This window comes from Parasteatoda tepidariorum, chromosome 5, assembly GCF_043381705.1.
Source record: "Parasteatoda tepidariorum isolate YZ-2023 chromosome 5, CAS_Ptep_4.0, whole genome shotgun sequence".
In the NCBI taxonomy this organism is placed as follows: Eukaryota; Metazoa; Arthropoda; class Arachnida; order Araneae; family Theridiidae; genus Parasteatoda; species Parasteatoda tepidariorum.
This window is the reverse complement of record NC_092208.1, coordinates 34,932,004-34,959,671: the sequence shown is the minus strand read 5'-3', so window position 1 is coordinate 34,959,671 and position 27,668 is coordinate 34,932,004. Positions and strand designations below refer to the sequence as shown.

Genomic DNA, 27,668 nt, shown 5'->3' with positions numbered 1-27,668 from the left:
TCTTTCCGAAACAAAATTCATCACCCATTTTGAGATTTGAACGTCATAATTAATTCTAAAATAGCAAAATTAAAATATAAAGCACTATTAATTCTAAGTAGTACTTTATAAAAAGTTCATCTTAATATCCATTGAATAAATGCATTATACGTTAAGTTTAGTCATATTTGTATAAGAAATACATTTAAAAATAAGAAGACCACACAATAAAATCAAGCTGGTTTTTATTCCAGGCAAGTTTTACAATTTTTTTCTTTTATTCAGAGCATAGCCACCAGTATCAGGGGAAATCAAACACGGCTAAATAAAAACAAATTTTAATATTAGAAAACAATTAGCTTTTCAAAATATTGCCAGAATACAACAGCTACTAGAAAAAAGCTGGCGAACACAGGACTAGAAAACTATAAAAAGGGAGAAAGAAAAAAAAAAGAGGGAAATGTGAAAACATTCCACAGTGCAAAAGAAGTATCAGATTAAAACATTTTTGAAAGACAACGTAAATTCTTCGATCAAAGATGTTTTCTAACAAATTTGTAAGAAAAATATTTGATTGCACAAAAAAGCAAGAAAATAAAGCAAATACTCATAAAATTGCATCCTAATATGAAAAAGGCAATGCTTTTATTTTGGACAGGTAGTTTTATTCAAAATTTTTTCCAACTTTGTAACAATTTTCTTTAGGGTTAAAAAAAATCACAGCCAAGTGTGGCTTGTTTAATAAAACAACCTGCAATTTCATCACATTAGTACATTATTTTTTTTTAATAAAATAGTAATTTTCAAATTCTTCAATAGTAATTTTCTTTTACTGTGTAGAAATATTCATTACAAAAAGACTTTAATTTATTTTATTTCAATTGTAGCATTTTGATCATAAAAAAAATACTTGTGATTAATTTTTGATTTAGTCATTTTGCACTAATATGATGATTTAATTTAAATAAAATAAGTCAATCCCAACAGAGCAAAAAATTGTTAAAAATAGCTACTAATTAGTGTCAATTATTGGAGTGCACAAACACCATGGGAAAAATTTTTCAAAGCACATCAAGAAATAAATTGGTGCCTAATCAGGCAATTTCACCATATATATGTATACTAATGATAACTAGTTTTTCTTATCAGTGCATTTCCTTTTAGTTAAAATTAAGCTTACACATGCATACAAGATACAAGCATTTATAAAAAACATACACCAATTCTAGTAATCCAAAGATTTAGTTTAAAAATTTCTTACACCATAAACCACACATTTAACTTGAAATGGGAGTTGATTTCTTGGCTATTTTTAAATTCACACAACAAGTATTTTTAAAACTAACAATATATACTGCCACCATTAATAAGCAAAAATTTACGTAAGCCAAAGAGATTAACGATCAAACCATAGATTATAATCACAAGTAGAGCAAAAATTCTACATTTCCAGAAATTCTTTTAACACAGATTGCAACACTTGTGATGCATTTTTATATATGGAGGAAAAGGTTTGACTGAGACTTATATTATGAAGCAACAGTTTAAGTTATTAACTTATACAGTAAAATGTATTTGAAATTCATTCTTTAATGTTACACATGCCTTAATACCATTTCACAACTATTAAATACCTTTTCCTCCAATTATCAAGAACAAATTTGCATTTCATTTTGAGTAACACCAAAAAACACAAATTCAGTATTTCCATACATCAAATTTCATCCATTAAAATTTTTTTCAACTCTTGCAATAAAATTCAGTCCAATACAAGAGGGAAAAAGACTATGTCACTTAAATCTTGAAGAACACGGAAACAGCAGAGTAAAGTCCTGTCGTTAAATTTTTCCATTACACAGCATTTAAAAAAGCTTTTTTTTTAAATATTATTTTGTCATCAGATTTCTTAGATGTCACCAGGATTTTTGTATTACAGATAAACATTTTCAAAACCAGTCTCAAATAATCAAGATTAATTGTAATTAGATCAAGCAGATTAATCCTTATCAATTGACTTGAAATTTTACAAGTGCAGACAAAACTAAGAACAGCTTGTCTCTGGTGCCTGTGCAGAAAAAACAATTTTTTTTTCACAAACCTAAAGCTTAGTATAAATCATGCCTGCAATCTTGTATAAGTCTGTCAACATGGAAGCGACGACAAAAAAACGTCGCCAGAAATGTAGTTTAGTCAGCTGCCTTTCACAAAAAAGTGTAGTGCATATTTATAAAAAAATTGCACCGCCCATAACAATCCAGTAAATTTTCTGCAATTAGAATATCACAGAAAAAAATTGCTGCTTTAAAATGTTTCTTTTTTGACACTAGGTAATAAAATATCGCTCTTTTTAATTTCTTTCTCTCTCTCCTTCTCATACTTTTATAAGATTTCATCTTTAACATTAACTTCTTCGAATCTTTAACTATTAGATATAAAAAACAAATACAGGATAGTACAAAAGATATGCAGTCTTTATTTGAATGTGTAAGTGCTAGAAAGTCACAAATCTTGTATATATATCAAATTATCCAAAAAATATGGACAAAAATTTACAACAAATGTTATAAAATCAATACTAATGACTGCACCATTAATGATGACTCCTTCGTTTATAAAAAAAGTGACTAAATATACTTACACAAATTTTTCATTAAATATACACGGATATAAAATTGGTGGACAATAAAACTTCCTTATACAAATTGTTATTGGCTCAGGAAAAGTTCTAATAGAAATCCGATAATTTTTCAAGCAAAGTTTATGCCAATTATAGTAAACAGTATTTTTTTTTTACAAATCCCCTGTTATTAGAAGAAAAAAAAAAACTTACAATAGTCAACAATTAGCCAGTTGATAAAGATCTTAGATTATATTTGTTTTTAACCCAGGGTAATGAATTCAAACACAGTTAAGTTAATGCTGATTGGTAAGGTTAATTTATTCGAATTATTACAAAAATTTGCATTATAAAGAATGAAAAACTTTCAAAAATTTAATGATATAGTATAGTATATATCAAAACTCCAAATAAAAGTACTTATTCACATTATATGTGACAAATTTATACATTCAAACTTATAAATTGTTATCTTGAATTTTGGCATTGAGATTTATGAGGATAAGTACACAATGCTATATAAATTTTAATAAATTTCAAGAAATGTAATTATCACAATACTAATGTGGGATTACATGCAGCCAGATTAAATTAACACACTAGCCAATTGGCTTAAATTGTGTTCAAACCAAATTATATTCCTCGAAGCAAAAGCAAATACATTTTAAAATGTTTAAGAACTGACAAAGGGGTTTAATTTTGTTGACTAGCCTTATATAGAATTTGTTTAATAAAATAAAATTCTATAACATTTGTAAATATAAATATTAAGAATTAAAAAGTTTATATTGTTCTAAAAAAAAGAAAGAAAAAAAGGTTAAGAATCAATGTCGTTATATTCCGAATCAGTCCGCTTTGTTTTCAATATCTAATGTTGCTCCACCTGTTTTTTAAAAAGACAAATTAGGTATCAAAAGCCACCGGTGTTTTTATAATCTGTGCACACAGATGTACTCTGTGATGGGCCTTTTTAGGAAGACTCTTTGGTTATACTTTATGTATGGTTCATTATATAAATGATTAAATATAGAGCTGAAATAGTCTATAGCTTCATTTTGTCATTTTCTTAAAAGAGAATTTCCATTATTTTTTTGTCATAATAGAGTAAGTTGGTCACAAAATTTTTCATTATATCGTCACAGCTGCACTGAGAAAGGAGCAATATTCAGTAATATTGCAAGTTATTTGTATCAATTAGTAATGTTCTTTATAGGAAATTTTTATTCCTAATGAGCTCTTCATAATTTGAAAGCTTCTATAACATGCACAGAAAAATGCATTAATTATGTTTTGACACCATTTTTTAATTACCACAACTACTAAACTACTACACATGAAAAATAAATCAATGCACATCTCGATTTTGAATGCAAAATGTGTTTTCATTAAACATTATTGTTAAATACTATATGAGTGTGAGTTGTAAAACTCTAAATCACCAGAAATATGAAATAATGTACCATAAATTTCAATAACAATGGGAGTAAATAACACAATGCAGATCAATTCATTTACAAATAAAGATTATCTTTTCAACAATGACAACTATATAAAAAAACACCAATGATTGGAACCGGGAATTAATAACACTAACATCAACACTACTTCTAAAATTCACAAATTTTAAAAATTCATATTTATACACTAACAACTACTCCCCAAACAATTCATATATAATTGCAAATAAATTCTTTACACATATACAATGAATTTGTGAAAGCAAAGAAGATATACACACATGGGAAATTTCCCAATTATATCCTTTTTTTGTTGTCAAACTAGAAATAATGAGATTTAAAACAAATCAACAGCTCATTGACACTCGGGATTAATTAATAAAAATTGTCTTTTAAAGCGATTTCCCTAACACCTTGCATGATTATTTTTCTCATTTTTTTCTAACACTTATAGAAGATAAATAAACTGTGGTTATAAAATTCAACAAAAATAATTGTAATAATAAAGTATTAAAAAAGCAATAAAGAAAAAACTCCAAACGCGAAAAATGATGAATTATTTACATTGCTTTATTTATAGTTAAAACAAGAAAAATTTTCGATTTCCTCAACTGGTTTAATACTGTGTTTGCAAACTACAATCAATTAGTAATTATATAACTTTGTGCAGTCTTTACCACAAAACTTTAAAAATGGTAATTTTTTTTCCTTTAAATTTTAAGAACAAATAATTAAATCAATTCAAGATTTTACTGCTTTAACATGAATTTGAATTAAGATAAATTTTAAAAATTCCCAGCAAGAAATTTCTTAGGACAAGATTTCATTATTTTCCGTTATTTCAGGCAGTTAAAAGAAAAATTAGATACAAGAAATATTTTAAATATAGATACTGAACATTTCAACAAAATTTAACAGTCTTCTATTTTTATGCTAATCCTTTCTAAAAATTTAATTTTATTAATATATTTTAAGATAAAAACAAGTTTGTTTAGAAATAACTATGTATAACCATATAAATAATGCAGCATAAAATATATCATCATTTTAAATCTTTTCTTCCCTCTATTTTAAAAGTTTCCAACACTTTCAAAAAGGAGTTGGAAAAACTTTCAAAGTATTTAGGCTAAATTTTAGCACAGATTTAACAAATTTGTAACTAGAATGTACAATGTGAGTTATCTAATATAGTGAAAATGGTTGCTTCAGTTACAAAATACTTTTTAAATTTCTTTAGTTTCTTTTAAACAATAACAGTAATTTTAAATTCAAATCTGGAAAAAAAAATGTTGAAATAAAACTTTAAATTTATACAACTAGCCTGTTGTTCCGCTTATGTGCTTTTAAAGACCTTAAAACCTCAGAAAATGGCACATATTTTTTTTTATAGACCTCTGGATAGATAGGAAACATTAATTTAATATTAGCAAAGGGGATCATTGATATAGACTGAGTCACTAATACTCTTTGTCAACGGAAAAAATACATTTTCAGTCTTTAAAGTTAAATAGTACTCTTTATACAGATAAAAGAAAGTATTCATTAAATAAAATTTTGGACTCGAGTTCATTCTGGTACCTAACATACTCCAAATAAACTATCACAGTAGCTGGCAGTGATGCTGGTTTACCTTGTAAGAACCAATTATATCACACCCTCAAAAAATAAACCCCTCTCGTTATGCAAATTAGGAGAAGTTTGAAATAATTATTTAGCATTAAAAAAAACACTGAAGCACACATTCTCAAATGCTAAAAAAAGTAAGAGAGAACAAAAATGATATAAACATAGGGACTGTCATAGTTCACTACTACAATTTAGATTAAACAATAAAAAAAGTATAAAGTAATATGTAAATCATTCAAAAATTCTTTAAAAAAAAGAATAGCATACTTTCAAAAACTTAACAACTCTTACTCTGGCAATGAAACCTTCATAAGAACAATCTTTCAATGAGTCAACAAGTAAACATGATGTATGTAGAAGAGCCCACAGATAAAAGCAGTATATAAGTCTTCATGCAAAGTATACCTAGTTACTAATTCATCATACCAAATTTTCTAAATTTATAACAATTGCTTTTTATCTTCCTTTTCTTTTCAAATCACAAATTAGAATAGGCCTTGGGCAGGAAATAACAGCCAAAACACATCAAAAGCTGTAGTACCATCATATAACATGTATTAGGAAGATTGTTGCTCCCTTCGAAAACAAGGACACTTCCTCTTCGAATGAAAAAAAGTTTGGCTTCAGAAAAACTAGTTCAAGTATAAAAAAACAGTATTGAGTTTATGATGAGTTAACTAGCCCCACTGTTGGCCATAAGAGTCTTGGTACCAGTGTGTGGGATTCCCCGGTGTCCGATTACGGTAGCCATTGTATCCAGTGGAATTCAGTGGTTGCTGGGGTATAGGATGACTTCCCCATTGCCCAGTTCCAGCGTTTTGGAAGCGACGTTTTGAGTCCCCTTGGTTTTGATGGCTAGGTGTGTCGAACTTCCGTCCTGGCTTACCTACTAGGTTTCCCCTGGGGATGGCTCCATGAAGGTGAACCGGGATGGGACCAGGAGGTATTCCACGGGATACTCCACGGGTACCTCTGCCTAGGGGTGGTGGGACTGGAACCCTGCCACGAGGAGTTGGGGGACCAGTGGCGCGGCCACGGGGAATACCACGGCCAGCACGAGCCTGAAATAATTCATTTTATTCAGATTTCATGCAATTTTTTTAGAAAACGTTTTTTGAAGAAGAAAAAAAGGAACAGCATAAAAAATTAACTGCCCTCTATCAATAAAGATTAAGAACAGACTGTACACTTATATAATAAAAGGACAAGTTGCAAAGAATAACTTTTTAAAACTACTAACTACTACGTACATTAATGGAACTAAAATATGTTAAACAATCATCTAATATTAAATTATTCATTACATTAATATTCAGAATTTTAAATAAAAATTTAACATACAAATTAAAAATACAAAAAGCAATTAAACTAAAGGTTTGAGAGTTAAACACATCTACAAGCAACAACACATAAAGCAAAAAACAGAGAAACAAACAAAACACTATCATATCCGAGCCAAGATTCTTACATTACTAGCAAACTAAATTTTATTATTCAATTTTAAAAAATTTTGTTTCCATGAATTTTTGATTAACTATTAAGGAAATAAAGTTAGAGAGTCACATAGGCCTAGTAGCAGCGACAACACAAGTAGTAGCATTAAAGTTATCTGGCAGATGCATAAAGGGAATTTAAGGGAAATAGAAAGGAAAAGAAGGAAATGATAAAGAGAGCTTTTTTTATTGCTCGGATATGATATTTCTCGAGGGAGGACAGTGTCTTTTAAATATAAATGGTACTACGAGACACTTGACCAACCTCATGAGTTTTGTTCCTAGTGGAAACTGTAGCTAATGATGAACTATCGAGGACAAGACTCCAGCAACATAACCCACCCTCTCTGGTCCAGCTCGGGCTCGACCGACGGGTTCCCTGGGACGGGGTGCAGCTCCATATCCATAGTCATAATAGTCATCATAGCGGCCACCGTAATAATCATCATAGTAGGGGTCGGCGGCGTAGCCTCCCTGATAGTCACCATACCCGTAGTAGTCGTAGTCATAATCTGACAGAAAGCAATAAGGATTTTGGTTTCGAATAAACGCATGGTGACTTTAAAATATCATATATGCAATGCAATTAAATAATTAAATTGAATACAAGATAAAAACATAGAAAAATAGGTTTTAAGCAGCTTAAAGAGCACATTTATAAAAGAATTATAACAATTTAATATCACTTTATTTAAGACAAATTATTTAAAAAATACATTTTAATAATAATGCATGCACATCATTGATTTTAAACAATTACATATTAATATTTTAAACATTATAATAAAGAAAGCAAGCAAAATAAGTAAAGTTAGAAGCAAGAGCACAATGGAAAGAATATGCAGAACAGAGTTTTGTTAATAGCATTTAAAGAAAAAAGATATAAATATGAAAATTCATCAAAACTTACCGTAATTGCGAGTGGATGGTAATGGTAACCTAGCTCCTCTACCACGCGGTGGAGGAGGAGGGATACCCATCATCCTACAAAAAATAATTAAATACATATTAAGCACTAATTGTCAAGATATTACCAGGTGTTCCAAAAATAACCAATAATGAAAAAAAATCAATTAAAACAGGAGATAAATTGTTTCATTTTAATCGAGAAATTAGAACTTAGTAACAAGAGTAAAATTACAAAAATTATAATAAAATACTTTGGCTAACTCAGAAAACTATAAAACTTCTTTTTTTCAAAATTTGATGCAGTTCGGGTACAAAATGAACAGATGCCAGAGCAACTATCTTTCATTAAAAACTCTGACATGTAGCAGAAAGTAATTAACAACATTAATTAAAGTTCCATTGAGGAACTTTGTAAGCAACTTTAAAATTCCACGAGAATAATTTTCTGGTTTTATAAGCAGAATTCTACTACCTTTCATTACCTACCTTCTTAGACATATACCTTTCTACTTCTTTCAATTTGTCATTATTAGAACACTTGGTTACAATAAAATTAAGTTTCTGAAGTACAATCAAAATAAACCCTAAAAGAAATTTAGGTAATTACAAAATTAAAATGGTAATGTAAAATGAAAATGGCAAAAAAGTGGCTTACATAGCTCGCTGTTGCATCATCTGCATCATACGTCTTTCGCGGTTTCGCAATATCTCTTCCTTCTTTTTCTTATCAGAGGGCGGTTTGGCTAAAGAAACTTGCATAGGAGCTCCACCTATTTCTTTCCCATTCAGAGAATTCATGGCTTTGATGGCATGGTCCCGATCATCAAAATGAATAAATGCATAATCTTTAATTTTTTTAACTCTTTCAACTTTTCCATATGATTCAAACATTTCCTTTAATTTCTCTTCTGAAACATCTGTGGTTAAATTTCGAGCATATAACACCTTAACCTAAAAGAATTTAAAGTCATAAGTTACAAACAAAGATTTAAGTTAAAAGTTCCTCCCTAATAAATCATCAGCTGTTGGTTTGAAACATTTCTTCAAAATTAGAATTATATACAACTAACAGCCTTAACTATTGAAAAGCATAGAACATACTTTAATTATTTATGAACCTATTAGTAGAGAAGCTTTTTCTACATTTTTAAACCGCTTATAAAACATTACCACAGAATTTACTCGTAGTTGAAAACTAACTTCCATAAAAAAATGTAAAACATAATTTACTTAAAACCAAACAAATAATTAATATGAATTAAATTAAATTGACTGTTTTTGAATTAAATAAGATTTAAAGGTTAGATTATTATATCAGTTCTACTATTATAAAAATTAAAATTTAAATAGAAAGGTATAAGACCAATTCTTTATAGCAACTAAAACTGTTTGAAAATTAAAAAAAAAAATAAATAAATAAATAAATAATGGCCATAATTAAATTAGGAGGGAAAAAGCTATTTTTTTTTTGTTTAAATTGCACTATAAAGTTGGATTTATTTGATAAAAAGAAATGGGGCAATAAAAAATGAGACAATCTAATTTACTAATTGTTAATGTTACTTATTATCCATTTTTAACAATATGCAGTAAAATTAACCTTTAATAATGGATAAAACCTGTTTTGGCAATGGTTGAAGATGAAAAGCATTAACTACCAGAATTCTGGCATTAGTTTTTTCCTTATGAACGAACAACTGTACACAAGATTCTTAGCAATGAGAATAAGAGAAAAGCCTTTTCCTGAGATTTAATGGCGCAAATAGAAACTAATAAATATATCAGTAATTCACGCTTAATTGAAGTCAAATTATAACAAGCTGAAGATTTATTAAAATTTTCAAATTAAGGTAAAAACAAAATTACTAATTTAAAAAAAATATTTCATCCCTAATTAAAAAAAAAAACTATAAAATACAAGGAAAATTAATGCAAACACTAAAAAATTACCAAACAGAAACAAAAGTCAAAGGAAGCACCATCAAAAATAGTAAAACCACGACAATGCAAGATAAATACCGAGATCAACTTAATTTTAACAAAATCTTATCTTAAAATTAATGAATAATAACTAATTTTATGAGTACAAAATTTTTAGAAAAAAAAACATAGCGCTTTGCTTTATAACAATCAATAACTCCAAAGAATCTGCTTCATAAAATCATCATCAGCTTTTATTTCTTTATAAAAACATACTAATTTTTAAAAAAGTAGATGTGATCTCACACCGAAGAATGATATTCCATAACAGATAACAAATAGTTTTCGTAATAATTAATGTATTATCCGAAATTATAGAACAATAATTTATCATAATAAATCAAGGATAATGAAAATTGAGAACATAAGTGGATTAAAAAACATTATGTTCCGGGAACGAAAACTAATAACACTGATTCTGATCAATAAAAAAACACAATTCTCTTAAGGCAGAAGTTTTACAATCTAAATCAGACATCTGATTGCAGGCTTTTCCTGGAAAAGCTTAAAAATAGATATCTTTGAGGAATCCAATACCTGCCACTTTGGCAAAAAATTCAATAATTTTTACTTACTTTACTGCGCAACTTACAGTAGTGAAAATGAAATTTCATATGATAGGGTGTCAAATCCCCTTACGAATATCAGTTTTTGGGGGTAAAATTATTTCCCTCCCTGACTATTACAACTTACAGTAGTGAAAATGAAATTTCATATGATAGGGTGTCAAATCCCCTTACGAATATCAGTTTTTTGGGGTAAAATTATTTCCCCCCCTGACTATTGCAACTTTTTTCAATTTAGTTTTCTTTGACTATTTCAAGTATTCCAGCGTGTACGAACTCTTATAAATTGTACAAAAAAATTCCATAAAAGTTATACTTTTTGTTCTTTTTCTTTTTAATTCATACAGCTGCAAGATATTTAATATTGCTTTTTATTTTAAAGATTAGAATCATACAAAAAAAATAAACAAAAAAATCATACTTTTGACATCGTTTCTTCATCAGGTTCTTCTTGAGGATCGGCCCAGTCAACAATGATATCACATCCCCAGACCTTTATGCGTCCTGTACTTAATCTTCTCTTAGCTAGAGAAGCAGCTTTATGTGAATCATATTCCAGAAAGCAGAAGCCTCTATTTTTTTTCTTATCATCAGGTGAACTATAAATAATGACTTCTGTGAGTCCAGCTAAATAAAAAAAAATTAAAAATTATTTTTAAAACTTAGTTGTGAGAATAATAATGAGATAATAGTGAATGAAGCCTTACGGGCGTGCTTAGTAAATTCTTCAAAAAGTTCGTCCTTTCCTCTATTTTTTGGAATGTTCCCAACAAATAACCTGTGATTATTTATTGACACTGTCACGCCAATGAATTTTCCTTTTCTGATTTCATGATTATCCAGCTAAAGTACAGAAAAAAATTTTTAGCTAAAAAATTCAATGGACAGTAAGAAAAATGAATAAGTTACAATCATACCTGCTTCACAGCATTTTGAGCTCCTGATTTATTTTTGAAAGTAATAAATGCATAACCCCGATTTTGTCCAGTCAGTGGATCCATCATTAATCGTAAATCCCAAAGAGGACCACATTTTTCAAAAAGAGGAATAAGCTCGTCTTCAAATATATCCTTTGGAATTTTACCTACAAAAATCTGCAACAAAAAGGGACTACTATAAAAAAAAAATTCAAGTTTAGACTATACAACTAAAAGGAAAAATTTTATAGGCTTCTGCAAAAATTAACATTCACAGGCTTTATAGTGGGACAAAGAAAAAATCAGGACAACATATATCAAAAATATTATGTCATTTCTTTAAAACAGCATATAGATAACTTTTGAAAAAAAGAAACTGCAAAATAAAATTGCATGAAACATCACTAACAATCTTAATATGGATTTATTCTAATAGTAATTTAAACAGGAAGAGGTCCTAACTATATTGGATTTGCAAATTTCAATATAGTCTGAAATTATACCTATGGTGCAAATAAAACTTACAAGTTGGTAAAAGATACTACAGGAAATGTAGCCAAATCTTTCAACAAGAAATAAGCACTTTTTAAGTACTCAAAAAAATTTTTAAGCACTATGTATATTACAAAATGCAAAATAATTTTCAAAGACTTTACATGATCATGATGAAACAGCTGGTTTCTGAGAAGAAACATTTTTCATCGATTCTATTAGCCACCATAAAAAAAAAAATCTACATATTTTTTTTCTTTCGATTTCAGAGGGTGCAAAATGAAGCCTGAAATTGAGAATATCCTGCAAAATGCAGCAGAGTTGCATATGAGAGAATCTCACCGAACCCATCACTGTACACGCACATGCTGACTCACTAATACTTCATCAAAAAAGTAAAACGATAGGGCGCTTGCATATGCTACAGACCATCGGTTCACCGAAGATTGTGGTAAAGAAAAGAAAATCTCATTTTCGAACAGATAATGTATATCAAGCACTTTTCTAATGAAAAAAAAAAAGCATCTTTAAGGGCTTTTAAAAAACGAATATAAACACCTTTAAAAAACTCTATGCACCATGTACTATCAATACCCACTGTACTTACTTCACATCCACTTCCTGGAGGTGACCCAGTCCAATTTGGAGGTGGTCCACCATATTTTCTTTGTCCAGTAGTTACATCAAGTGTATACCCAGTTCTGTCTAAAATAGCCTATAATAGAAGATAGACAAATATATCAAATCAATTTCGACAATCATGCCTATTTTTATACACATTAATAAGAATTTTTATTCGATTCACACTGAAAGGTTAGCTAATTATAAGTAGTAGCTTAGCATTGAAAATATTATCATACCTTAATTTTCTCCTCATCTGGCCCCTTGGTAGCCCCAGTACTAGTATTTGAAGGAACTTTCATTTTTTGACGATAAGTTTTCATAACACCACACAGAAACGCACTTTTATTAGAAACGTGTTCTAAGCTGCTATCAAGGAATTGCTTAAGAACAGTGAAAGCACCATCTACTGGAAATTCTTTAATTGCATCCAAAGCTCGTTCGTCCAAATCATTGTAGCATAATTTACCTGCAATAAATAAAAACCATCAATGAAATATTATGGATACAACTAATGATTGACTGCATGCACAGGAAAAATCCCTAGAAAATAGCTAGAAATTTTCCCTAATTATAAATTTGAGATTCACTGCTTTAAAAAGGTTTATATGTATATATTGATAAATGAATGATTTCAGTACAATTATTCATAGCATAAACTTTTTCATTTTGATAGACTTATTAATATTTAATAATACATATAACCTGATATAGCCTATAATTGGATGTTTCAAAAATACTGTTTATATTTAAATTAAAAAAAAAAGATAGGATTCCAATAAATAAAATTTTAAAACAGGAAGGTAAAACGTAATTCTATCATGATTTGCAGTTATACTTAAGGTATATAAATAAAAAAAATTTAAAGAGTAATGTTAGCTTTTTGCATGAATAACATACGTAATGCAACTCAATATTTGAACTACGTAATTTTAAGTTTGAACGCATCCATAAATAAACTGTTAACACTGAAATATTCAGTTTTTCGTTCTGTATCAAAAAATTGAATTAAATATTAACATATATGGGTTTACTTTAACTTCCAACGACTTTTTGGCTTTAAATCTTCAGCCAACATGATTCTGCCAAGTATTTATTAACATGAGATATAGTCAGGTAGGCAGAATTTGATTTTCTTTTGGCAGTATCGTTTTTCGATAATATGCCTATAATGGATCTCTCNTTTCAGAAATAATCATTAGTGTATTACCTCATTGTTTTTTCTTATTTTTAAGATTACTTACAAATATATTTTTTTTAGTTGGGTTTAACACTAAAAAAACGGCTTTTTGTAGCGATTCAGAAAACCGGAAAAATCAGTTATCCGGAATAGCGATAGTCCCGATCATTCCGGATAATCGGTTCTCTACTGTATTAACATATATGGGTTTACTTTAACTTCCAACGACCTTTAAATCTTCAGCCAACATGATTCTGCCAAGTATTTATTAACATGAGATATAGTCAGGTAGGCAGAATTTGATTTTCTTTTGGCAGTATCGTTTTTCGATAATATGCCTATAATGGATCTCTCCTATACTACAAGGCCTTGATTAAATACTACTTTTAATTCATATTATGCAAAATTTATTACTTCACTTAAAAAGTCGATTTTAAACATTCCTTTAATTTATATCTCAAGCTCTACAAGTGTTACTGAATAAAAGTTTTATAATAATTATGATCCTGTTTTCATCAGAAACTGTCCTTTTCATAATCCTGTTTTCACCATCTACTACACCAGTAAATTACCAATTTCGGCCATTATACAGGGTGAGTCTGAATTAGTTCTGGGTGAGGTAGGGCAACTGCATTGGAACCCATTAATGGAAATTTTATTTTTAGCCTTTCGAGGCATTTCCTTATTATAACCTTTTCTGTGTTTGTAAACTTCTTTTTTTAACCTAAATTTTCTTAATTTCATATTTTATAACGATTAATGTCGAAAATGGCATTGAAATTGGTTCAGTATTAGATTTTAATCATTGTTCAAAGAATTTGCGACTTAACTGACTAACTCTCCAAATCTTCTAAATTGGATTAAAAATCTGATACAGAACTGATTTAAATGCCGTTTTCAACAATAAATATTAGAAAACATACAAAAAAGATAAATGTAAGTCCCTGTTCAAAGGCACACGTAGAAACAGTCAATAACAGGGAAGCGCCTCTAAAGTCGCATGATGACATTTCCAGTGATAGATTCCTAAGCAATTCTTAAGTGCCCTTTCTCTTCCCGCATTATTTGAATTTTACACCTCGAGGTCTGCAAGGTAAGAAAATTTTTGTTATGCTTATCCTGTCTTTGTTATGACATCCTGTCTTTAGCAACTACTTTAATTAGAAATGTTCCATTAACTGTTTTAAATTTCATCCATAAAAGAAAAAAAATTTCATTCTTTAATCTACACTAATGGAACCATCTTACAATTATAATTACCTAATAAAATAATTTCTTTTTATTTTAACATTAGGTGTAAATTAGTTTTTTTTTTTAGAGTTGGGTCTTTATTTTAAAACTTACTTATACATTATGTGACAGATAAAATGAAAATTCTACTTAAAATTATTTAATTTGATGCAAATACATTTCTAAATTGACCAATTAAAAATATATAGTGCCTTTAGCACTAAGGTCTATATTAAAACTGCTAGAATTGTGGTCTGACTAAATACTTCAGCATGTGACCCTACCTAAGTTAAGCGCACTATGCAAGTGCCGCTTTAATTGGAAAAGATATGCTTACGTCAAAGTAATAATTTTTACAAAAGAATATCATGGAATATGTGTAAACACCTGTTTTAAAAATTTCTTCCAATTTAATCACAACTTTTGGATTAAGACCATATTCACATAATTTTTTGAATTCATCAGATTTTTCTGCGAAGTCCACATTTTCTGAATGATCCATTAAACGTTTTTGATTAGGAACACCTCCATCTCTCTCAGCCATTCTGAAAAAGGAAATATAAAAACTTACACATTATAAAGATGATTACATAAATTTTATTTTCAATTCTAATGAACTATAAAATAGCATAATATATCAAAATAATTTAATTAGACACTTAGGAGTTTCTTTCCCTTTCAAAATAATTCCCTTTTTTATATTTTTGCTATTTAATCAGCATATTGGCAGATTCTCAATAAAATGATTTTACAAGTTAATATTTCCCCAATAGTTTAAGTTATGTAAAAAAAAAAAAAAAAAAAAAAAAAAAAAAAAAAAAAAAAAAAAAAAAAAAAANAAAAAAAAAAAACATGATGCCTACAGGTCATGTTCCATTACAATTTCACATAACTGCCAGCACAATATAAAAGTTTTGAACCTGCATTACTATAATTATTAGATATTCATCAAAATAAAACTAAAGAAAAAATAAACAGTGAAGTTAATAAATAAATTTAAATNAAAAAAAAAAAAAAAAAAAAAAAAAAAAAAAAAAAAAAAAAAAACATGATGCCTACAGGTCATGTTACATTACAATTTCATATAACTGCCAGCACAATATAAAAGTTTTGAACCTGCATTACTATAATTATTAGATATTCATCAAAATAAAACTAAAGAAAAAATAAACAGTGAAGTTAATAAATAAATTTAAATACTTTACTGTAAAAAAATTTTTTTGGTGTATTAAGATTTTTTTAAATATAGTGAAAGCAACAAGTTTACCAAATATATCTCGCAGAACAGATATACAAGATACTCAAGATATATAAGATAATCAAAAGGTATTATGGGTACTTTCCAGTTAGCCGGACACAAGGAAATTCAAATAATTTTTATTTTATTTATTTAGTTGAAATGTATGCTTAAAGTTTTTACTAACGTTTGGCGGACTTAAAAATACAAACAATATGTATTTAAAAAGGTTCCTTATTTCAAATCTTACAAGAAAGGCTAATTTTGATACTTGAATCAAGTTTATGTGACATATTTTCAAAGTGATATTTTAAGATAAGTGCAGAGATAACTTTCTAGGACCTTTTTTGTGAAGGGTTCATTCACTTTCGGCTAAAAAGGCCCCTCGTAAATGAACATAACTTTAATGAATCTTCTTAATTTATCTACTTAATATAACTACCTATAAAAAAAGACTGAAAAAATATCAAAATTGAAAAAAAAAAATTTTTTTAAGGTCTCTGTTACAGCAGAGACGACACGAACATTTCTCATAAAATGTTTAACTGGTCTTTAAAGTGTTTATTAAGTCGAATGAAACAGAAGAAAAAAAATACAAAAACACGTCTCCTAGAAGATATTTTTTTAACCAACACATCAGAGGCACCATAATAATAATAGCACCAAATGGTTTTTGTTGGTTAAATTATAACCAAACTTTAAAAATATACATAATTTTCTGATTTATATATATCTGAAGGAAAAAAATCAGAATAATACTGAGTATCCCTAAGGCAGAATTTTTTCAGCTTTCTACTACAAGCTTCCGTGCACGAATATTTTGCTTTAAGATACTTTTAATTAGAACAATTACTAATTTAAAGTAACAGAAACTTTGTGTTTACAGAATAAAGTATAGAATAAAAATGTATAAAATTTTTTAATTGTTGATGTAATATTTTTTAAATTCTAATATCATAGGCGATATTCTCGCATTTTGTAGGCGTAAAAATTCACTATTTCCTCTTTCGAATTTTGTAAATCATTACACAAATTGAAATTTGCAAATAAATTAAACTATAATAAATTAAAATTCATACATAAAAAACTTAAAATCTGTGCAGTAACTACCAAAATAAAGATCAGGAATTACATGAATAAGACTCCTTAAAAAAAAGAGGTACCCAAATAAGTGTCTGCAAATATGATGCTCTACAAAGAAAAGAAAAATGAAAGAAAGAATATCGTTTCTAGAACGTGATCTATCTTTAACACTTTCACGATTTCTGAATTATTTTATTTATTAAATTGAAGCTTTAGCTGAAGCCAGTCATTACTTATTTTTATTAAAATCTCAAACGAGAATAGAAAAATCTTGATTATTTATGCAAGAAAGACATATTTCAAAAAAAAATTCTGCAGAAAAAGGAAAGAAACATGTTTAGTGACAAAATAAACATTCTAGTGAAAATATAAGCATTTAAATGTGTCAATGATTAAACGAATAACAAAGAAAATTTAAAAAATTTTAATACCTCAGTATTTAAAAAAAAAGAGCTTAAACATTTGTGTACACATAATTTATTCACATAATGAAGAGGGGAAAAAATATACAATTTACAAACTTACCATTACAAAATTTAGAAAGGTCATTCTTTGGGTGGAAGGCAAGTTACTTCCGTCCCATGTTAAAATCATTCTCTGAATTTCTTATACAGTGAAACTCATACTCAAAGAGTGCTAGAAAGAGATTATTTGATACATTAATTATTAATATATTTGATACTTAGGTTCAAAAACTATAAAAATGATATGGCATGGATCTACACTGGTATCAATGAAAATCGAATGCATCAAAAGTGTTTACTTAAATGTGAGATTAAAATTTTGTGTGCCATATAGGACTGGGCAGTAAATCGTTGCATCTCCGTACATAGATTTAACACAAATATCAACAGGTCAATATAGGTTTCAGGCGATGCATCAGAAGTTAGGGGATGGTAGCATTGAGCCCAACGTGTTATTCAGAATTTTCTTGTCCTAATATATGAGAAGTTTATTCGATCTAACTGTAGCCAAATAAAAAAAGGAGCAAATATATCACATTGATTAAATAATTCTCGAGATACACATTGGAATTAACAACAAAATTGCTTCTCCTTAAATTAGGAGTTAAAAATTTTTTTTTTTAAACTTTTATTTTATTGGGACATTGGAAAAAATTCCATATTGAGAAGAAACATTTCAAGCAAGCAATCTTTTAAATGTTTGCCAGTTCAGAATTACTTTACTAATTATCAATTTTATATTTTAGTATTGGCCTCATTACAAAGTTCCCCTAGTAATAAAATAGGGCAACGCACTCACTTAACATCTATCTGATCCTTGAAATAGGTTTATAAAATTTATAGTTTACAAAAAAAATTTAAGACATGCTACTTTTTAAAAAATAGTAAACTAAGAAAGAACGATTAATTGATAAATAACTTGAAATTTTTGATAGTATAAACTGATAATTATGAGAAAATAAACAAGTAAAAATCCATTTCTTTCAAATGAAAAAAAAATATGTTTAGAAGAAATAGTTTGAAATTTAAATTCACTTAAAAAATACAATAACCCCATTTCTCAATCCCCCCCCCAAAAAAAAGACACTAATAAAAATGTAACTAGTTGTGAACAATACAAACAAAGTAAATATTCGTAATAGTAATCAGAATTAAACCTATGAACTTAGACAATTTTACCATAATTATTTGAACAGTGAATAAATTTTGTTTTCAAAATGGAATATGAATATAAAGGTAAGTGTTTTTAAGGGATGGCAGCTTAATTTTTTAAAAAAAGAGCAAATTTATTAGAATCAATTCTAGTTGAGGTTATTATGAAATTTTTTTTTTCAGTTCCGTGTTCTCATAGTAGATCTCAAAGTTTCGTTTTTCTCCAACAAAGCTAAGTAAAAATAAGTGATTAGCGTGGGTGAAGGAGAACTAAGGAAGCAAACAAAAGGCTACTGATGACAAAATAAATGTCTGATTAATGAGATTTTGTGTAATGAAATTTAAATTTTAGATAACAGGAACTCAAAATCTTGTTAGAATATAAATTATTGATTCGCGGATCAACAAGCTTGAGGTTCTGAGAATTCTGCGAATTAAAGAAAGAATCACATGTGGGTATTTCTGTATCCTGATCTGTCACGCCAACTACAATCGCCAGGGTGCCAGATAAATTAAAAACTAGCAATTTTTTTTAAAAAAAAGTACATGTTTGTGCCCATGGGTGGCTACGAGTTATCCTACCTTTCAAATTGGTGCCTTACAGTGGTTTTTTTAAAAAGTTTCTTGCGGGCCGCTGCCCGAAAGATGCGTAGACTTGGCGATTATATTGCCACAAATCACAATACAGATATCTACCCAATCACACGACTGATGCAACTAAAATAGAATACAATCAGTATAGACTGGCGCAACTAAAAAATTTTTTATATGAAAATATGAGACAAAAATTCATAATTGTAATTACAAGAAATAAAATATTATCTACAAATAACATACATTTTAAATTTGAAAAGTGAAGGTACATATTTACATTATAAAAACATAAATCATTTATCTGGCTATCTTAAGTATGATTTTACTACATGCAGCTAAAGGTTGCAATAATATCTAAACAGATACTTTTTAAACAATTTTAGTTTTTAAAAAAAATTGGGGCTGCAAAAATATTTAAATATTGCTTATTATTATTTTTTCAATGCAATCTTGCTTACGACAATTAGCGGTCTGCCTAGGCCAAATTTACTACCGTATAGCGGTACCTTCACAAATTCAACTTTAGGAAAAACAGTAGTTTCACAAAATACTTTTTCTTAAAGTTTTATTTTTGTATGCTGTAAGAAACGATAAATTCATATTTTTGTGTTGATTTTATAATGATAATTTTTAATCTTTACAAATTATATGAAAATTGTCACAAAATAGGTACCTCTCAGTAAAATCTAGACAGACCTCTGATAATAGATATGCAGATTGCAAAACTATGAAGATACAAATATCTAAATATAAGTTAGCTTTTATATGAAAGGTAGTATTAGAGAACAAGACCTAACAATTTGTTTATCTTAAACCAAATAGTAATTTTTCTTAAAAGTGGGTAGAACTATAGCAAAGCAGCTTTACTGTAATCCAACCTGATATCTAACAGACAAACTACTTCCATGTCTTTAAAATTTTTGAATGAAAAAAAAATAAATGCGATTTTTTTAATTCAGTGACTAGTTTGTAAAAATAAATATTAAATACTGCTAATAGATTTTATCAAATAATTTAGCTGGTAAATATTTAACAAAATTGATTTAAATAATTAAAAGAAATCTGATTTAAATCAAATAAATTCAANTTTTTTTTTTTTTTTTTTGAAAAAAAAAAATCTTGCACTTAGCCAACTCTTACAAGATAGTTTTCCGGAGGTAAAGTAAAACATTCTTCAAAAATTGTTAAATAGAAAAATATTTTACACACTCTTTTGAATAGAAAATGCTTTTTTTTTTCTTGAAGAAAATTTTTTTTAATTAAATTATTTTATTGCAATAAACTAATCGTATATAAAAGTGTATTTCTCCTAAATTATATTAAAATATTTACTTTGAAATTTAAAATAAATATAAGGAAAAAATAGAATAACTTTTATTAACAGAAATTTTTAGTTTGCATATGTAGCTAAGCCCTGCTGTAATCTTTCTAGTTATTAATGAAAGCTAATTAAACTGCAATGGAAAAAAAAATAATTCTAACTAATAATGAACATAAATTGATTTTATTTGAAATTATTTCAATACCAGGGATTCCAACCTTGAGAGAGGATTTATTTCACTAAGTTCAAATTAATTAAACATGTTAAATAAAATTCTCAATAATTTAAGGCTGACTAAAAAAATTTAAAGATTTTTAAACAAATATATCGCTCACTTTTTCTTTTTTATTGTGCTAATTAGCATCCGAAAGATATAAATTTAAATTAACTAATATAATGATAAAATGTGTTTTATCATTTGTATGTGTAAATAAAAAATGTATAATTCCTTAGAATAAAGTATTTTAACACTAAAAAATTGAATAAAGTTAATAATTTTATGCTTAAAAGGCTTGTGAAAAAAATTAATAATGCAAACTTTTTTTAAAAAAATTTAGAGATAATCCTGAACATTTTAGTCTTAGCCTTGATAAAATATTGCACCTATGTTCCTTTCATTAACCAGCCAAAGAGTTTAGGGGGACGATCAGGGAGTTTGGCCACCCCTTTCTCAACGAATTCAACATGTTACAGGTATTCGAAAATGATTTGCTCTTACCAAAGCTCGGACATCCATTCGCAGATCGATTTCAACTTGCGGCTTTTCGAGAGAGCGGTACAACGTGATGTTCTAGACTACGGGGTTTACACGACCGCCCAAAGGGCTGTTAGAGAGCGCAAAAAATTGCTCTTTTCAGAACTACAGATCTTTGAGCTTAATTATGACAAAAACTGATATTAAATAATAAATTTTAAATAAAATTTAAGAAAATAACTGTAACGTTTAAATACAATCTGCAAACATAAAAAATTTATAATTTTCAACAAAAATCAAGAACACTCCCTTCTCCTTCGAATCATCTATTATTTTATTTTTCTCTTACTCCGATGTCGGCGCTACCGGCAGCGAATAACGTTGCCACTTAATTAAATTTTCTGTAATTCTATTTTATTATTTAATAATGAAATATTAAAAAGACACAGATATATCTCAGCTAGCAAAACATAAATATTTTCAAGAAATTGTATTAGTTTCGTTTTCGGTTTTTTGAGTTTCGTTTTTAGTCTCTACTTTTTTGTGTTTTCACGTACAAATCAGTGGCGGCGCTGCAGAAGTGGCGTCATGATTAGCAAGAAAGGGGCGTTTGTTTCGGGTGGCCCATGTACGTGTACAGCGGTTTTTTTTTTTTTGTTGAGGAAAATGAATTTTAAAATTCAATTATATTCTTTTTATTCAAATATTTTTCTTTCTCCCTCACTGCCCATTTTAAAAATAGAAAATTATTTATTAAACTACTAAAATATTGATGAAAAAACTAGAGAATGCTTGTATATATATATATATTAAGAAAAAAGAAATGGATGGGGATAAAAAGATGAAAAGTTGAGAATACTTAATAATTAGAATGCATGGCAAACCCAAATGCAAGCATACTTTAAAAAGGCATGTTTTTAAATCAACCTTATTCTTAAGATTGTAGCTAAACTAAGAGTAATAAAGAAAAAAATAAATAAATAACAAGCTAAAAGGTGACTAATTGTGGTCAACGATAGCAATTGGAATTTTTGATTTCCCTAATTTTCGACTACTTCACGCTTTGATTGTGGTAAAAATAACTAAAATATCGCAATTAGTGATTGTGATTTCTTTTTTTCGGTGTTAAAATACTAAGTTAGCCTTCGAATTTAATTTTTGGGATTAGAAACATAATAAGAGTGGTAAAAGAAAAAGTTGTCATTTGTGGTTAAAAATTAGCCAAAGGAATACAGTTAAACTCAACAAAGGATTTTATTTATTATTTTTTTCTAATATCACACACTACATAAAGTGTGGGGCGATTTCTAGGGCATTTTCTTCATCAATTGTATTATAATATGTTAAGTAACTTACAAAACCGAAAATTTTATGCAATTATTTTGAACTGCCCAAATAACTCTATTTTTTTCAAAACCAAAAACTTTCTAGTAAGTTAGGAATTGCATTAATTAGAACAATTAAACTAAGCGTCTCATGCGGAAGAGAGCTGAAACTGCGCAAATACATTATTNACTCTATTTTTTCAAAACCAAAAACTTTTTTGTAAGTTAGGAATTGCATTAATTAGAACAATTAAACTAAGCGTCTCATGCGGAAGAGAGCTGAAACTGCGCAAATACATTATTTTTGAAATAAATCAATGAATGAAGCCAATTTAAAGATATTATTTAAACAATATATTATTTTACATCGAAAGTATACTTATGTAAGTGCTTCACAATGATTTTTATGTTCGAATTCATATTTGAATTGCAATTATTTTTTTTAAAGTTGGTTATAGCCACTCCCATGTGGGACATCAAATAAGAAAACACAATGTCCCGCTCGTGACGGTTCGTAATGAAACAACTTCAACATTATTTTTGACCAATTGTAGACCTTTATTAAAAAGATTTACAACGTATTGAAACATTTCAATAATAAAATTATTTCTCACGGTAGTTTATTAAATGAAGCAAATTCCACTAGGCTTCAATAAAATAGGAAACAGAAAATAAAATAAAAATTTTTCTCCAAGAATTACAACTATATTTTTTTCTTTAGTCTCAATATATCGTGGAGTGTGGAAAATGTTTTTACAATTTGTTTTGGATCACATGTGGAACTGTAGTATTCTCAGGAATTTCTCATTTATAAATGTTTTCTAATGTTCAATTCGCTTCATTTAATTTTATATTTTATAGCCATCGTTGATCAGCCGAGCCAATTTTGAGTTTACGACAACTAATGTTCACACCAGAAGCCTTTTAATTTTGAACGCAATCCAGACGACAAGGGAACTCCTGGATGAAGTATTAGGAGAAAATTGCCTTCGTGAAGGACTTTTTGATGGAACTAACCCGCGCTACATGGAGAAGAAAACCAAGAAATTCTCCCACGGTTAGCCTGACGGCAAGGAGACTCTAACCCACTATCCTTCAACCGCTGAGGAATTTTACGTCAGCACTGTGGTCGGTGCATGCCGGATGTGGAATTAGTATCAACCAGCCACCTCTGGGATTCGAGCCCAGTTCACCTCATTGGAAGGCGAACGCTTTATCCCCTGAGCCAACACTGCTCAAAAATTTGCTTCATTGATATTTAAATCTTATCTGTACTTTTTGTGAGCATTATTTTTCCTAAATAATTGAATTGAAGCATGCAATCATTAAAATTTTCTTAGTGTGACTTTTTTTCCACGATTCGAAGTTAATTCGGTATCAGTACATTGACATTGAATTTCAACAGTTATCGTTGTCTTTCTGCTATATAATTCATTGTTTTATTTCGGTAACATTTAATACTGTCTTTGCACAGTTGTTTTTTATATTTGCTTTTTTATTTATTTCTAAGTCATAAAAATATTTTGGAATTTGCAATATTTGCTTTCGGACACATGCGAAATGTCATCTTCATAACTTTTTTTTTTGAAAAGGTTACGCTATTTCTATGAATTCATTCAATAGAAATGTTAAATCAATGTTTAGATATAAAATTTGAAAACATAATAACAGTTAATTTTATTGCTATTGGGAAAAATCCATCTTGTTCGTCACGTGCGGAATATATATTCTTTATAACTTCAAAAAAATATTTCTCAGACAAATATTATTTAAAATTCCGGCAAGAATAAGAAAGCTAAGAACAGTTACTAACTTAATCTGAGTATAATTGATTATCTCCTCAAATTAAAATTCCATGGCTTAAAGTTAGTCTTAAAAATGCGATTTTTATCACACTGTTGCCACTCAAAAGAAACAAATTTCTTAAAAACTGCTTGAAATTCAATTAATTTGAACCTTTAACTAATAAAGGTTATAGATCTTGTATCAGAAAAAAAGATAGATTTCTTTTTAATATTTTGTTCTCACTTTTCGTGGAATGACCCTACAGCCATTTGATTTCTGTTTTCTCACTACACTGTCGTCTTCATAACACACAACATTTACAAGCATTGGAGATTGTTTTTAGCCGAGTTCACCAACTTTCATCCCATTCGGCTCGTTAGCATTGGAAAATACCTAATAAGTCGGGCATTCATGAATGGGTCCGACTTAGCCTAATTGGGACCCGGGGCAAAAAAACTCTTTGGAGGTCCCCTCTGCTTCACTTANGCCGAGTTCGCCAACTTTCATCCCATTCCGCTCGTTAGCATTGGAAAATACCTAATAAGTCGGGCATTCATGAATGGGTCCGACTTAGCCTAATTGGGACCCGGGGCAAAAAACTCTTTGGAGGCCCCCTCTGCTTCACTACTTCAATAATGAAAAACAAATATTTATGGAGTATTAAAAATTTTCACCTCATTATACATATATAGCTAGAAAATTGACCTAAATTAGCTATGAAGTCCCTCGTTCGGTCCATTTTATTGATTTTCTGACAATTCTAAATACACCATTAAAAGGATATAGCACATCTCAAGAGTTAAAATTTGACAAAAATGCTATTAAATTCATAATTAGGAAATGTTATGAAAAAAATTTAAAGCAATTGTTATTTTAACACATTTATTATTTTCTTTCCATTAACTGAATTAAAAATGCATAAAACGCTCAACAATGGGATAACTTATTGTTAACTTTGTCATATAACTTCGAAAATTTCATATCCTTGCTGACATTAGGGAGGAATCCAGCTAAATTTTTGCAATTACGATGGCTCAATTAAGCCAATTGGAAGCACGTATTTTTGTAAACATATCGCATTTTACGATATTTAAAAACACAGGCTTTTGATTGGTCAAATTTGTCCATCGTAATTACAAACATTTAGCTGAATTCCGCCCTAGAAAGCCATGGATTTACGAAATATAGATTTTTTGCTTTCATACTAAAAATTAATGAAGAAGCTAACATAAAACTGACGGATTTTACACTGAATTGATGTTTTGCTTAAAAAAAGTTCGTTAAAGAAGGAAACGTAAAATAAACTTTCGATTTGAATTGCCCCCCCCTCTCTCCTCAGATGCGGGGGACCGGGGCAACTGCCCTATATGTAGGCTTGGTGGGTATAGACTATCCCGAGTAAATACTTACAATCAGGTTATTTATGGTTTTTAGTAATTTTAAAAACTACTATTATTCTCTTGTTTATAGTTCTTAGAATAGTATAAATTTATATATTAATATTATATAATACTGATATTGTATAATTAATATATTTAATATTTTTAATTTGCAAATGAATATTTCAAAAAATTAATAATATCCAGTAGAAACATTTAGGGCATTGTTGCATTATAAAAAATAACGCAAAAATATTTGTGAGTTTATCTAATTAGATAGGTAGGCATTAAATAGAAATAAATTAAGGTCGGGCATTTTTCAGAAAATAATTATTTTTTTCCTCAGTTTTTTTTTTTGAAATTTAATTTAAGTTTCTGAAAGTTAATTTAAAGTTTCTTAAGTTAAAATGTATAGTTTATATATATTTAGTATCTAATAAGACATTTGTAATCTATAAGACTTTTTCATTCAAGCTAAGTTTGTTAGTTTGTTTTTGAATGTTAATTTAAAATTCTTTTTAAAATTAGTTGATACTTTGTTTATATAGTTCTATCAGCAATGATCCTAATTTTTAAAAAATACTATTAATTTTAATTGTATAAATCGGTAATATTTTGGGAAAGTTTTCGAATTTCATTTTTGATGAAAGAAACATTAGATTATGCTATTTAATTTTCAGTTTAATAAGTTATTTTTCAAATTATGTTCAAAAACACTGACCTTCAGAATAAAATTTTAAAGTGTTAATGCCATTATTTAACTGGAGGTAGTTGTTTAAAAATAGTCATTAATCATTGAGTCAATTACATTTTCATCTTATTTGCTGATTTATATCTCATTGAAATGTTGATTATTCGAATATTTTTAATATTTCACGGTTCCAAGTTTTTAATAAATTTTCAATGCTAAATTTTAGTAAATCATGTGTCTTAAAATTGCAATATCATATTAGATAAAAATCAAAAGATAATGCTCAATAAGATAAAGTTTAATTTGATAAAATTTAATTCAAATACAATAATGGTTAACGTGTTTATAATATGAAATAATTGCGACTCTGTATCTTAATGGTTTCTTTTTAAATAAATTAAAATTAAACTTAATTAGTGGAATCATTATTTAATTATTTGTGATACCCAGTTAGGAATACAATTTTTTTAATACAAATCAAATTTGCTTCAAAAACATTATTGCTTATCTTAACAGCATGCTTTTCTTAACCACATTCTCTATTAAGTCCGAATATGACTATAATTCTTTGCATTTAATTTGTAATAAACATAATTTATTTAAAATGAAATACTAAGAACTAGACACCTTGGCTACCAGCTTGGGTAACCCTTCAAAATTATCTTGTACAGCATATAAACTTTAATGGAAACCAAGCCGCATGCATCGCACAACTATATTTAAATTTTCTGATTCTTCAACCCCTCCTCCAATCCTATTGTTACTTATTCCAACTTCTTATTGAAGCGTACGGACGGACAAGGTTTAGCCCTACGTCACTTAAAGACGTCACCAACGACACCTCCCCCCAAATTGTTCCAATAGTACAGTGTTTCC

The 27,668-nt window shown here is 28.3% G+C and overlaps 1 protein-coding gene across 4 annotated transcripts; it reads right to left on the bottom strand.

The window, feature by feature from the left end:
• Positions 1-207: 207 nt before the first annotated feature.
• Positions 208-21,989, bottom strand: LOC107445731 (heterogeneous nuclear ribonucleoprotein R). Of its 4 annotated transcripts, none has more exons than XM_043038662.2 (12): positions 21,637-21,989; positions 17,913-18,023; positions 15,455-15,612; positions 12,897-13,126; positions 12,644-12,751; positions 11,545-11,721; positions 11,335-11,470; positions 11,049-11,254; positions 8,737-9,032; positions 8,083-8,156; positions 7,438-7,684; positions 208-6,740 (listed from the first exon to the last, which is right to left on the bottom strand). In XM_043038662.2, exons 3-11 carry the CDS (start codon positions 15,609-15,611, stop codon positions 7,470-7,472), a joined length of 1,599 nt encoding a protein of 532 aa, XP_042894596.1. In that variant the 5' UTR covers position 15,612; positions 17,913-18,023; positions 21,637-21,989; the 3' UTR covers positions 208-6,740; positions 7,438-7,469. The 4 variants fall into 4 exon arrangements, with proteins under 4 accessions (XP_042894596.1, XP_042894595.1, XP_071037379.1 ...); XM_043038661.2 differs by having other exon boundaries at positions 7,515-7,684; XM_071181278.1 differs by lacking the exon at positions 21,637-21,989 and adding an exon at positions 21,522-21,608 and having other exon boundaries at positions 7,515-7,684.
• Positions 21,990-27,668: the final 5,679 nt, after the last annotated feature.